The sequence below is a fragment of the Macrotis lagotis genome, chromosome 4 (genome assembly GCF_037893015.1).
Source record: "Macrotis lagotis isolate mMagLag1 chromosome 4, bilby.v1.9.chrom.fasta, whole genome shotgun sequence".
Lineage (NCBI taxonomy): Eukaryota > Metazoa > Chordata > Mammalia > Peramelemorphia > Peramelidae > Macrotis > Macrotis lagotis.
Window position 1 is genome coordinate 193592035 of NC_133661.1, and position 14947 is coordinate 193606981.

Below are 14947 nucleotides of genomic sequence, written 5' to 3' on the forward strand. Positions count from 1 at the left end.
AGTTCTTGTTTTTATATAATTTGAACTGGTTCCTTATATATCTGGGATATTAGATATTTGTCTTTAAAACCAGTAAATCCCCCCCCCCCCCATTCCCTTCCATTAATGGTTTCCTTTCTAATTTTAACTGCATTGATTTTTTGGTCAATGATTTACTTGGGGTATATGCTTAGCAGTGGAATATCTGGGTCATGGGTATGAACATTTTAGTCACTTTAATTCCAAATTGCTTACCAGAATTATTGCATTAATTTATAGTTCTACTATAGTATACAGATCTACTATAGCTCTACTAATGATGCATTTGTCAACTTTGTCAATTTGCTAAGAATGAGGTAAAACTTGAGGGTTGTTATAACTTGAATTTCATTTTGCTTATTATTATTATTATTTCTTATGATTATTTATAATCTGTGATCACTACTTTGAAAACAGACTAATTAAAATCTTTCACCATTTATTTGACCACTTATCTATTGTGGAGTAAAAAATAGAGAGAAAAACAAAGTATGTTGAGAATTAAAAAAAAGCTATTGAATTAATAAGCCAAATTAAGATTTTTTTCTAAAGACTAATAAAATGGATAAACCATTAAGCAATTATAATAAGAAATAAAGAGGAAAATCAAATGACCTTTCATGAAGTAAAGATGAAGTAAAAATAGAGAGAATATAAAATAATTAATAAAATAATTACCAGAAAGTATTAGGTACTAGTAAATAGAAGAAATCAAAGAAAATAGAATAGTAGCTACAAAAAATGAAACATTCAAATTAATGAAATAAGAACAACCTGTTTTTGGACAAAGAAACTGACTGAACCAGAAATAAATTGCTAAGAAAAAAAATAAAAGAAACCAAGTCACATGTATTTTTAATACTTAAACACTTAAAAAAGAAGTAATTATGATCTAAAAATATTCTTAAAAGTAAAATGAAAGGGTTATGCAATATTTATTTTATGTTGCTGATTCTCAAACCAGGGAGAGACAAAAGAAAGAAAACCAATCACAATAATGATTATTGATAAATATTTTATATTTTAAATACAATATTTTAAATACAATCTATATGTCTAGAAAATAATTCATAATTCACTGTGACTAAATTGGATAAATTTCAGGGATCCAGAGATTGTTCAATATTAGGAAAATTATAATAAAGACCATGTTTATTTTAATATTTCAATTTCAATATTTCAATAATATCAATTTTGAAAATACAATGCTCATTTATGTCAAAACTATAAAAAGTAGAAGCACTGAAATGATCTTCTTTAATATGATCAAAAACAAATGGCTAAATCCATGAGTTAGCATTTCTTACAATGGAAAAACACTACATGTGTTCCTAATAGAAGTGAGGTAAAGCAAGAATGGTTCCTCTCCCTACTATCACTGGAAATAAATATAGAAATGCAATAAGACAAATATATATAAATGTCAGCAAAATAAAGACAAATTTATCTTTATTTAAAGATAACATGCTAATGCTTAGAGAGACTTTAAGAGGCTGGAGAAGAAAGAAGGGACTGGCATTCCATAGTGCACAGGGTCATAAAGAACCACACTGAACAAATGAACAATAATAATAATAACAAGCTAAAATCTGAAAAAGTTCCAGGATCAATAAAGAAAGTTATTGAGATGATTAATAGCTAATGTGGGAGAGGGGGATTGGGAAAAGCATCGAATTCCATTAGTAGAGAGAGTAAGAAGGTAGAAGAACAAGGGGATGAGAAAATTTAGGGGCAGTTAGGCAACTAGAGGATATTGTTGAAATGGATGACCTGATGATGAAGCTGAGTATTTCAGCAAGAGAGGTCAGAAAGAGATTGATTTAGTGGACAAAAAGGGAAAGCATGAGGTGCTCTGAACAGGTTCAGGAGGAATGAGTGTATACTGTAGAGCTAAGTACAGGTGGTTTATTGGTCAAAAGGAAAATTTCAGAATTATAGTCTTGGAAATGGAATTCAGTTCAAAGTATGTACAATCAGTTTCTGAAGGACAATCTATTTATAAGTGGCTTATGTATAAGACCTAATCTCTGTTTTGAAGGGAATGTTTAGTCTAACCAAAATTATGAGAAGAGTGAGGCACATTTATAAAACAAAGTTGATTATGTCAGTCTCTACTCAAGAAGAATCAGTGTGTATCTTTTAATTCTAGGATAAAATATAAGCATTTTTTTAAAAGTATATAAAACCTTCATCATCTCACTCTAGCATAAGTTTGCTGATGAACACTGCTTCTTTGATCTTCCTCATACACAATATTCTATCTATAATATAAGATGCAAGTCCTCCAAATATAGGACTTATTTATAGAATCATAAGATCATAGATTTAGAGGACAGAGGTCAGGGAGATGAATGATTTACCCAGAATCACCTAGCTATAGATATCTGAGGTAGGATTTGAACCCATCTGTAAGCTCACTACTCCATTACTGTACTGATGCAGAGAAAAATAATCAGAAATATAAGAAAAATATACACAACATTTTGTTCAATTGCTTCACTTGTATATGGCTTTCTGTGATACCATTTGGGGTTTTCTTGGCTAAGGTATTGTAGTATTCATCATTTCCTTTCCCAGCTCGTTTGATAGATCAGGAATCAGAAGCAAAGTTATATGACTTGCCTAGGGTCACACAGCTAACAAGGGTCTGATGCACTATGTGAATTCAGATCTTCTTGCCTTTAGGCCCTGCACCTATCCACTGCACCTCCTAGCAGTCCTATACACATGTACAATAATGAAAATTAAAAGATCATAAAACCAAAGATAAATTCTGAAGTGTAAAACCTGTGAGGGTCTCAGAGAACAGTCAGGAAAACATACTTTCACTATCATGACACAAGTCAGGGATTAATAGAACAGAATGTGGTATATACATTGTTGGATGTGATTACTGTTTATAATTATTTTTCTTTCTTATAAGCACAACTGGGTGCATGTCTGAAATAACTATGATATAAAGATAATAATCACTAATAAAATGCATTTAATTAAATCTTCAAAAGTTTCAAAATGAATTTAAATTTAACTTGAGAATTTTAGCAATTCTTTACATCTTTACATTAAAAAAAAAACCCTGGTTGCTTTATTTATAGCATATTTCTCTCTTCCATCAATATTAAGACTCAGTCCCTGAAAAACCCCAGTCCAAAAAGTTCTGCTAGCTGGATGATCTCTCCTTCCCCATATTTTCCAAGATGATTGTGCCTTTAGATATACTTTGTCCTTAGTACATTCTACCTTGTATCATAGCTACTTAAGGGAAGGGACTATAATATTTTTTATTTTTATAATCCTTTCATCTAAAACAGTAGATTCAAAATAGTAAATATTTAACAAAATTTGTTGGATTTAATTGTATTATTGGCAGGACCTTATAGAGTTTGCACTCCAAAGATACAGCCTTTGAAAACAAAGGACTATCATGACAAGATATTTTGTCAGAGTAGAATTTTCATGACGGTTGAGGAATTCCAGGCAAAAATTTTTTACTTCCTATAAATTCTAAATTCTATATGCCATACTAGGAATGAGCAGATTCCTGTATCTTACTCCAAAGGTCCAATTAATTTGTCTGAGTAATATAGGTAATGGAATAACTCAAATTCAGTACAATTGAGAAAGTAATACTAATATCTATTGGTTAATTTAAGGGGTTAAAACATGAGATCAAGATCTAGATTTTAAAACTAATGAATGGAATTTAAATGGATTATGTGAGAATATAGAGATGATGCTTTTTTTTCTATGAAAAAATCTCCAAAGAGAGGAAGTAAAATGAATCCATTCCTCTAAAAACGTATTAAAAAGATAACCCTCTCTTCACCCCTTTGCACCTTGGAAAGCATACAGTATGACACATGGGCAGAAGTGTTTTTAAACAGAGTTATTATTTAAAAGAAATTCCAAGAGGCATTAGCTGCTTTTAAAGAATTCTTAACTTATTGCTTTGGGGAATTAACATAAAGTTAGTGATGAATATAACTTTCTATTAAGCAATTTTCTTTCTCAATTGTGCACAGCCACTTACAAGGCAGAACATAACAGCTCAATCAAGCCTCATTATGCCAGATTTAGTTCAAGCCCTTCTGAAGTACACTGAGAAAGACTTAATAATGCCTGGAGAAAATCTTTTCATAAATTGCTCTTTTGCAAACTAGAAAGAAAATGAATATTATAGATACCTTTTTATGTGTTCTCAAATTCTTTTGCCACGTGGCAAGAGCAGCTGGAATGTACTTGGTGCTGGTAACATAACAATGTGCCAGTAGGACATGGCAGAGTGTAGTTGCCTGGCTCATCGCATTAAGAATTTTCAGGGTGTGCCTTAGGGATAGAGAAGCTTCAGTCCAGATTCCACCATCCACAAGCTTCATTGTGCAAGGTACCAAAGCGATCTGTCCAGCAATGTACAGGACTTCTCCAACCTAGGTAGGGGGAAAGGAGGAAAAAATGAGTAGCCCCCCCCCAAAAAAAAACAAAAGGAAGAAGAAATTTCTCTTTTTATTCAGGTGATTCCATCATCTTCATTGAATTATGATTTTGTCCCAAAAGGAATGAGTTCACATCAGCTTGTTCTTGACAAAAATCTCAACTCAGTGGAATAGCCAACTACTTAAATTTGGTTTACTAGATGCATTTAACAGGGCTTAGTTAGACATGAAGATTCATGCTGAAAGTACTTGTGAATAAATGATATTTTTCTGAACAGTTCAACAACAATAGTTGTCTATATTGGATGAAGAGCACTGATAAAAAAGGATGATGGGATTTTCATTCTAAGATTCTGGATCTGAATGAGAGTTCTACCATTCACTAACAGCATGATCTTGAACAAGTCACTTTTAAGGCATCAGTTTTTACCTCTATAAAATGAGAGGGTTGATGTACATAATATCCACTAGCTCCATTACAAAAGTGTGATAAAGTGGAAAGACTTTGGAGCCAGAGGATGACCTGAACTCAAATCCTATATCCAATGTTTCTTACCTATATGACTTTGATCAAATAGTTTTACCTCTTGGAAGAGTTGATTCCTCATTTGCATTATGAAGAAGTTGGATCAGATGGCCCCTGAAATCTCTTCCAGTTCTAGATTCATTATCCAGTGAACTTTATTATGCCGTTTTTTTTTTTACTCTAGGGTAATCATTTGGTGTAAGGAGGCACCTGTTAATTCCCCAAAGCAATAAGTTAAGAATTCTTTAAAAGCAACTAATGCCTCTTGGAATTTCTTTTAAATAATAACTGTTTAAAAACACTTCTGCCCATGTGTCATCCTGTATGCTTTCCAAGGTGCAAGGGGATGAAGAGAGGGTTATCTTTTTAATACTTTTTAGAGGAATGGATTCATTTTACTTCCTCTCTTTGGAGACTTTTTTCACAGAAAAAATTGAATTTCATTTAAAGGTAATTGGTGATAGGAATAATAACAAAAAAATTTTTTCTTTTTGATAAGGTGGTCTCATGAGGCAAATCCTAAAGAAAGTTGGTGTATTTTTTTAAATTAAATTTTAAATTGCAGTTCTTGTGCTTGATCTTCTTGAGACACAAGAAATAGGAATGTTTGGTTTTTACTCTTGTTAGATTACATTTTTCACCTTTGTATTACATTAGTAAAGATATTTTGCAAGCCATTTACTTTGTTGTTGTTATTGTAATACCTTCTGATCTTGCTTTTAAAAATAAACACATGGGAGCAGCTAGATAGCCAGGTGGACATAGCATAGGGTCTGGCTTCAGGAGGAATTTCACCCCAGGCACTTGCTAACTGTGTGACTCTGGGCAAGTCATTTCACCCTGACTGCCTACCCCCCCCCAATAATTAAATCAAAATAAACATCTGGTAGTTAAATAAATGATGTATTCAACTCTTTTCTATTTTACTTCAAAAAAATCTGTTATGGAACATTGATAACTCATGTCACCAGAAGACTTAAGAAACAAGTTGTTCAATGTATAGAATTGTCCAAAACAAAAAATAGACTTTTCTTCCTCTTAAAGGCTCACTATACTAATTCTTTCATCTTTAATAAAGGATTTATAGAACTTTTATCAGACCCAAATGTTTTCTGAATTGAACTTAAGATTTCTCCAAATTAGAGCTAAGTGAAAAGAAATCTCCATCCTGGAAGACAAGGCAATCAAACCATGTGACAGTCCCATATGCAACTCCAAATCTGTCCTCATCACTGTCTGTAGAGCTCACAAAAGAGTCACACATGTAGCTATTGGAAGAATATCTTACACAATTTGGCATACAAGTTCTAAGATTAGCAGCTGAAGAGGGGGAGGAAGAAGAGAGGAACATAATAGATGAACTGACACCCATCCACTATCTTTTAAAATTATTTGGAATGTTAAAAATATTGTTTTGATTAATCTATATATACTCTCAAATTTGAAAGAGAAATGTAAAGCATGTTGTGGTGGAAAGAACAAATGGTTTTTTAAAACTACTATGAAATATATGTCACCGAACAAGGGAGTCCAGCCAGCTCCCAAGTGGCATGTTGACATGATGAGAAGCAAATCCAGGATGCTGCAAATCAAAGAGGAATGGGTCTATTTTTAAAGAGGCCTGTGTTTCCCACCCCCCTGTGCCAAGTGCAACCTTCTGGAGAAGCCCAGCCTACAAAATAGGTAAGTGTCTAAATGTTCCAGGAGCTATCTCCCCAACGTTTATCTACCTCCTCCCCCAAAAGGCCTTTGGCTCTACATACATCACCCATGTTAATTATGAGACAAACAAGAGCTGTTCAACCAAGTCACTTCCCTTATTCTTGAACAGATTGTTTGAGACATAATATGAATACTAATTAATGATAAAATATCTGTCGGTGTTTTGAAATATGGACTAAGATAGCACTTTTAAAAAACCTCCCAGATAGTCTTGTACAATAAGTCCATTGGTCATATGAGGGGTCAGACTCTAGCTCTGATATATCTGAACAAAATTGGCAGAGCTTTTGGCTCCAATTCAGTGGGAAATTGTGGAGGGCTTTTTTGGGTAACTTTCTTTTAACCTTTTTTTTCTCTCTGCTAAATTGGAAAAGTTAAAAAAATCTATTCTCATTGCTGAATGGAGAGAAAGAAAAGAGAGGGTCTTATAGGACTTAAGAGTGGAAAGAAGACAGACATTTACTTAATCAAGGAGTATGGATGGAGTATGCTCTGTGAATCCTAAGTAGGTTTTATTTTGTCTGATTACAATGTGAAGAGCACAAATGTTTAGGTTTGTTAGTCCTTCATCAAGGGATTCTACTTTCAAAAGCTGTTGTTGAATTTCTTCAGTCTTGTCTGACTCTTTATGACCCTATTTGGGGTTTTCTTGACAAAGATACTGAAGTGATTTGCTATTTCCCTCTCCAGCACATTTTTCAGATGAGGAATCTGAGGCAAACAGGACTAAGTAACCTGTCCGGGATCACACAACTAGTAAGTCTGAGGCAGACCACTCAGGAGGATGAATCTTCTTGATTCTAGGCCCTGCATTCTATCCACTATATCACATCTAGCTTCCTGTTTGCAAAAGACAAACAACCTTAACATAAAATCCCTCCTATAAAAATTCTCCTTTATATATAACTTTCCTCCAAACCAGATCTATCCTTACACAGAAAATGCTCCAAGTTGCAAAAGTAGAAGGTATCCCAAAAGTCTTAGGATCATTTTAAGCTATTAAAGCATAAAATGATCCTAAGGTTGCTCTAATCATCTTGTTTACCTCTAGTTGAATAAATCCAGCTCTGATATATCTGAGCAAAATTGGCAGAGCTTCAGAATAAAAGCTAGAATAAAACTAGAATAAAAACTCCTTGAGGACAGGGACTATCTTATTTGTATTTGCAGTTACAGTGACTGACAAGTACTAAGCATTTAAGAAAATACTTGTGGATTGATCGATGAAGCTAATCATGCACATACATAGAGCTATGGGAAAAGGACCCACTGTTATTAAATGGAGATGGGATTATAAACATAGTCAGATTTCTAAATAGTGGTGGTAGGATGTAGTAGACAGAGTGCTTAGTTTGGAGTCAGAAACCCAAGTTTAAATCCTGCGTTGGACAATAATTTAGTGTGAACCATGGAGAGGGTTAATTTGTTCAATATTCAGACAATTCCATAGGATTTATTTACTGAATTACAGGTAAACTGTGATCTTTGGTAGAGGAAGTTCCCACAACTAGAGCTAAGAGCACTTAGGAAATTGTCTCTTGATTGGGTATTTAATCTTAAGTGCAGTAATGAGAACAGTTAAAATAATTATTCAAAAAATATATGCAATGTGCAGTTGAGATAGGTCTCTCCCCTTCTAAATCAAGTATTTTGTTATTTTGGTTTCAGGAATTCTACTCCAACAATCTCCTAATTTTTTTTTTTTTTTTTTTTTTTTGCTTTCAAGTTCTATGTTTTACCTGGAAAGGGAAAGCTTGGTGGTAAAAGTCACTGTGTCTTAGAATTTCTAATTATTTTCAATTATTGGAAGAGTTGTGGATAATCTGAAATTGTGGATAATAAAAAATATAGTTTTGAATTTACACCTGAATATGAGCATATTTCATCTTTTAGATTTTCACTTGAAATAGAAAATGAACATATATAATGAAAACTTTATTCAGAAAGGTGCTGGGAAGTAGTACAATTTCCTTCTTTTCTCTTTTGTACTACCATTCCCTATAACCATCACTATGCTGATAATATATAACTCCTCAGAATGATGAAAAGTCTTCCCTCTCTTAAATCTTCCCTGGATTGGGAAAAATGATTCAGTGCTTGGGTCTCTCTCTCTCTCTCTCTCTCTCTCTCTCTCTCTCTCAACATCAGAAGTAAACAGGGGAGTTGAGATGTCCACAAAACTATAGAGAAGTTGTTCCTAGTTTTTTAAAGTGTCACCAAAAAAAAGTACAAAAGAAAAAACAATGTTAAAAAAGATGAAAGTATTATTTCATATATATAAATGATTATGCAGATAATTTAATTTTGAATGATTAATTGTTGAAAGGATATATGTACATTTTATACTTTCATTTTATGCATGATCTTTTTTCCTCATCTGACTTTTTTTGTTAGTTTTTGCAAGGCAATGGCGTTAAGTGGCTTGCCCAAGGCCACACAGCTAGGTAATTATTAAGTGTCTGAAGTGGAATTTGAACTCAGGTACTCCTGATTCCAGAGCCAGTTCTCTATCCAAGGCCACTACCTAGCCACCAACCCCCATCTGTCTCTTAAGATTAATGAAGACAAGGACCAAGTCTATTGTGACTTCATCCTCAGAGTGACTAATATAATGTTTAATATTCTTTTTTACATAGTAGGTATTCAGCAACTGTTATTACTGGTGCTGTATTAAGTCTTAGCCATCAACTAATAGATGCTAAGATACCTGTATTTTCATTTTTTAAATGAAAAATTCATTAATGTGCTTTTTTTTTTAACAATCCCCCCCTCCCTGCACCCCCCAGCTACATTACCTCATTCATACCTAACCAGTGTGCCTTCTTTGTAACAAAGAAAAACAATTAAGTTGCTGAGGACTATGTCTGACTGAATAAGTTATATTTTGTACCTATTGTCCTCTGTTTTTTCAAGGAAAGGAAAGAAACGTATTTCTTCATCTTTTCTCTAGTGCTAAGATTGGTCATTATAATTACATAGTACTCATATTCATTTTAGTGCTTTTCCCCTTGACTTACTACAGTTATTTTAGACACACACACACACACACACACACACACACACAGATTTCTTGTGCTTTGAAATGTTTGTTTTCCCTGGACATATTCATGCTTTAAGGTCTGCCTAAGTTTTTAACTTCCTACTCTTATGTGAGAGTAGGAGAGATATGAGTGACTTACTAAGAAAAGTAAGAAAACCTTTGGTAATGCTAAGATAATAATAGCAGGTAATTCATCCTATCAAAACCAATAAGATGACTGGGGAGAAATAGCAGGGTTCTGAAAATAGGTAAAATAAAGGAAGCTTGAGGGAAAAAAAAATGAAAGAGAAGACTAGGGATAATTTCTTTATCCTCAATCACTTTATATAGTTCTTTTACTTAAAACAAATAAACAGAAAAGGCAATCCCAGCTGTCATGTATACTCCTGCTGCTATTTTTAAAAAGCACAGAACCTGGCATAATAGGCAACAACCAACCAAAGAAATTGTAGTTATTTTTATGGTACAGAAGATGAGGCAGTTGTAACAGTGGGAAAATACACCCCAGTAAATCTGAATATGTAGGAAGGCTCTCAGCATAATGCAGAGAATAAAATACAAAATTTTAATATTCCCTTATGTTAATAAGAGTAGTGAACACATTCTTTGTTCACTCCCCCAAATACCTGACCATCACATTAAAAGCATTTTTGTTTCCTGGACAGAATGGGGCTAATGTTCACATGCTGGGCTCAGGAACACCCATCTGGACTCATCCCCATTCACGGGAATTGGACCTACTCCTCTCCTTTTCCACTTCCTGTACAGCAGTCCCTGATGCCTTGATTAAAAAAAAGTAAGGAAGTAAAGTCTTTGCTCTCCTTCTTTTACCTGCCCTGAGGGTTTTTAGTGGTAATCAAAGAATTAGAGTAGTGGAAGTTAGCAGCACCTTTTTTTTTTTCTCAGTGCCAGGCACCAGGTGAGATAGATACAAAAGACAAATAAACCATGCTTCTAGGACACTTCTATTTACAAAAGCTTTCATATATTTTTAACTGAAGTAAACCTACTTCCTACCAATTAAGGGGCCATGGAGAGTTAGATCAGATAGGAAAAAAATGACAGAAGGCATTGAAGGATGCTTGTGGGCGTTATGCACCATTTTGGCGCAAGGGTGTTTTTGCTAATGAAATATATATTTAATACAAAGCAGTTTGGAGCTCATGAGGCTAAGTAAGGTGTATGAGCTCTACTTGGCTTGATGCTCCAGGGTACTGTCAAACAGGTAAAGTACAATACATGAATAAGTAACCAATAGATTATTTGATAAACCAAGAAGTACAGCACTCTTTTATGCCATAATATTTTTTCATGAAATGTCTAGGTGGAGAGGTCTGACTGGCAGTTGACTGGAAGAGAAGTTTAGAACAGAGATAGAAATGTGCAAGTGAATAAAAGTGGTAATAAAAGTCAGGGGACACATGGAGAGGCAAAGAGTTACAATTCAATAATAAAGAATGCTCCACTTAGGGGATGGAAAGAGTAAAAAGAACAAGTCAAGAAAAGAACAAAAAGATACAGTGGTAGGTGAACAGTGTCCAGTGATGTTGAGTAGAATCGATTAAAAAGAACAGAGGAAAAATAACCTGTAATTTTCCTGCATTGCAGGTCTGATCATGAATGTCCCCTATGTAATAAATGCTGGTAGTTCTCTATTATCTCTAAGATTGAATAAAGATTCCTGTTTATCATTTAAAGCTTTTCACCCTCAGGCCCTGTCCCTCTTTCTGGTGTTCTTACCTATAACTCCTCTCCACATATTTCTGTGATCTAGACATATTGGTTAACTTGCTGTTCCCTTTCCATACTGTCTCCAGTACCTTGCTCTGGTTGCCTTCTATGCCTAGAACCCTTCTTTCTTATTTCCATCTCTATGTACTCTAGCTTTCCTTCAAGATTCAGCTCAAGTGCCAAATTTTATACAAAGACTTTTCTGATCTTCCCAGATGCCAGTGCACTCCTTCCAAAACAATTTTTAAAATTATATGTATATATATATATATATATATGTATATGTATGTATTTTTTCCTTATATGATCCTGCTCAATCTCCATCCTTATCCTCCCACTTGTAATGTAAATTCCTTAAGGACAGATAGTGCTTCATTTTTGCCTTTGTATTCCTAGTACTTAGCACAGTGTCTGGCTCACTAGTAAGTGCTTGTTGATTGGCCGGTGGATTGATTTAAGGGTTGATAGATAAACTTTAAGGTTCAGTTGTGCCAGTGGGTAGCTGAAATTAGAGATATGGACCACTGGAATAAAAGAGATGGAAGAACCATAAGGTTAGGATTAGAGGTAAATGAACTTCTGAACAAGTTCAAGAAAAGGAAATGTGGGAGGCATGATTATTACTACATTACTATGATAACTACAAAATCATACCAACCAACTAGTATTACTTAAATTTTGTAGCCAGAAAAATTCTACTTCTGAAACATACTGGTTGTGTGACCCTGGCTTTAATCTCTCAGTAATCCAGGAAGCCTTTGAAGACTATTTAAATTTAGACAAAATATATACATGCACACACACAATCCTAAAATGCTAATTTTCCTCCCTCATATTAGCTTTGTAGTTGATGATACAAAAAAAAAAGTATATTGATAAAAAAAACACAAAAACTAGGGCTTTAATTATAGGATTGTAAGCTTTTTGTGGGTAGGGAGTACATTTTATTTATCTTTGTATACCTTTAAAGCATAGAACAGGAATTTATACATAGAATCTACTTAATGTGTTGAATAAATGCTTATTATCATTTTTTATTAGTCATGAACTATATCTGACCTTAATAAAAAAAAACTGTTCTATAAACAAAAGGAAATCCTGGTACAACTTATATTCTGTATTAAAATCTGAGGGAACTTAAATGATAATACTATAATTTAAATGATTAAGTTATAACGGTGTCATGGATACAGTGCCAGATTTGGAGTCAGGAAGACTCATATTCGTAAGTTCAAATCTGGCCTCAAACATTTCCTAACTGTCTGACCCTGAGCAAATCATTTAACCTATTGTCTCAGTTTTCTCATACACAAAATGAACTGGAGAAGGAAATGACAAACCAGTATCTTTGCCAGGAAAGTCCAAATGGGATGTTGAAGTCACACATGACTAAAAACAACTGAACAAAAAGTTAGAGAAAGTTCACGTCCTGGGCAAACAAGTGCAATGCAAACTTACAAAACTTTCCCCAGTACCAACTATAATTATTGGATAAGCTGTAACAAGAACCTAATTAATATTGGAATCAATTCATTTATATCTTTTGAACATTCATGAAAAATGGAAAAAGCAGGGAAGCTGGAGGCAGGAAAGAACTCAAGTTGAATTCAACCAAGCAGAATGGAATAAATGCTTCAAGAAAACTACAAGGTTCCCTGAAATCAAACATTGCAGAATGTAAATAGAGCACCACATACAGAGGTTGAGATTTCAGAATTTAAGTCATAGTCTTTTTGTTCTATAGCAAACCTTTCTTCCCCTTAGCAGCAGAGATCTAGAAAGCTCATATTTATAGTCATTAGGAGAGGTCTCAATTGTGTGTCTGAGCCTCCACTTTTTGACTATGGCCCCAGAGGTGTCTCAACACCTGTGTCCCCAACCTGTTCCAGCTTGTTGAAATAATGGGCAAAAGCAGAAGAGCCTGCCTTACAGTAGGAAACAGTCAGTGTAACATTTTTTCTCAAAAAAGCTATTTAATGTTTTGAGGGCAAGTTGCTAAACAACACCAGTCAAAAAACAATTGAAGGCAGAATTTCAACATGGCCTCAAGTATTTTGCCAAGAAATGATATACTACTCTTCCCAGGGGAATAAAATACCTGTTTCTATGAGTGATTTGAGTCAATAAGTAATAAACTAAATCTTTGTTATGAATGCATTCTGGTGTCTGAATGACTGTTGCCCTTTTGGAGGTCAAAGTGCATAAAAGATTTAGTGACCTTCTGACTTGCCAGTCAAATAACCTGTGATTATGTGTGGTCAGTGTAAGTATACATCATGAACAATGTGCTAATTGGCTGCCTCTGGTCAGTCATAGGCCCCTCTGACCTTAATGAGTACCTAATCAATTAATACTTAAGGCAATAAAGACCTCATGCTGATTAAGTTAGACAAAAATCATTTTTTCTAACAAGATTACAGCTTTGAAGTGGCAAACTTTTAATTTAATATATGATAATTCCTTTTTCAGAGGGTCCTCTTATTTAGTAAATTGCACTCTGTAATGTGAAATTTTTGACTTGGTTATACAATATGAATAAATGTTTAAAAAAAGTATAGGCATTAGAAAGAGAATTTTTTTATTTCTACATTTAAATTAAATGCAACTCAATCAGAACATGATATAATCTTGGGGGGGATAAATATAAATACTTTCCTTAACTGATACAGATTTCATACTGAAATGCTGGTGAAAATAATGAAATGTAGTGATGGGCTACTATGTGATGAGTATGTGTGTCATTCTGAGCAGCAGTAGTTAGCAAACAAAGGATTTCTTTTTAATTGAAAACAGAGGCTCTGTTGGATATTTCTCATTTTGTGACAAGTAGGGGGAGATTTGCTGCTAAAAAAATTAAGCACCTGTAAATTATAATAAAAATTCTCGGACTGCAATGACAAAAAAAAAAAAGAATGCCCTCTGCCATGAAATGGTCAATGTGTTACATTCATTTTAGTGCTGCAACAGGGAAAATCTGTAAATAGTCTTTGCTTAGAGAAACACACAGGTAATTTGTAGATGTTTCTAGAATTATTTTCTGTTTGTAAAGTATGTTGTCTGACTTTGGGGAGGAACTAGTTTATCATTTAAGGTTTAAAATTAATTATTTAGATACAATGATCACAGATTTACAAAATTCATTCTCTTTTCCTGAAAACAAGTTTTCTAGTTTATAGGTTTGGAATTCCTTTGACATAAACGATGCATCTAAAACAGACACAGTTGCATCCATTTATTTTATAATAGAAAACAGGCACTGTTCCTTTAAAAAAAAATCTAACAAAAAATAGCAGCTGTGTATATGCAATAACTGTTTCATGCAAGCTTTTAATACAGATTCATAATATGCAAATGTGTCATACTATTTTTAATACATCATTCTAACATAGTGTAGTGAATCTGAAAACAGAGCAAACAAATTCTGCGTATTTAGATTCATAATGAGCAATGTGTACTGTTGTTCAGAGCTATCGTCAT

General features: G+C 33.8%; 1 protein-coding gene across 4 annotated transcripts in view; it reads right to left on the reverse strand.

Annotated features, from left to right (window-relative positions):
* Positions 1 to 14947, reverse strand: part of DPH6 (diphthamine biosynthesis 6) — a 505514-nt gene that overhangs the window by 112438 nt on the left and 378129 nt on the right. For 2 of the 4 annotated variants that reach the window (XM_074235049.1, XM_074235048.1), the window contains exon 13: positions 4203 to 4445. The exons of 1 other annotated variant lie outside the window; for it this stretch is intronic. In XM_074235049.1, coding sequence (XP_074091150.1) covers positions 4203 to 4445 — 243 coding nt within the window. Of the gene's footprint in view, positions 1 to 4202; positions 4446 to 5065; positions 5188 to 14947 lie in introns of those variants that run through there. One more of the 4 variants, XM_074235051.1, reaches the window with a different exon arrangement.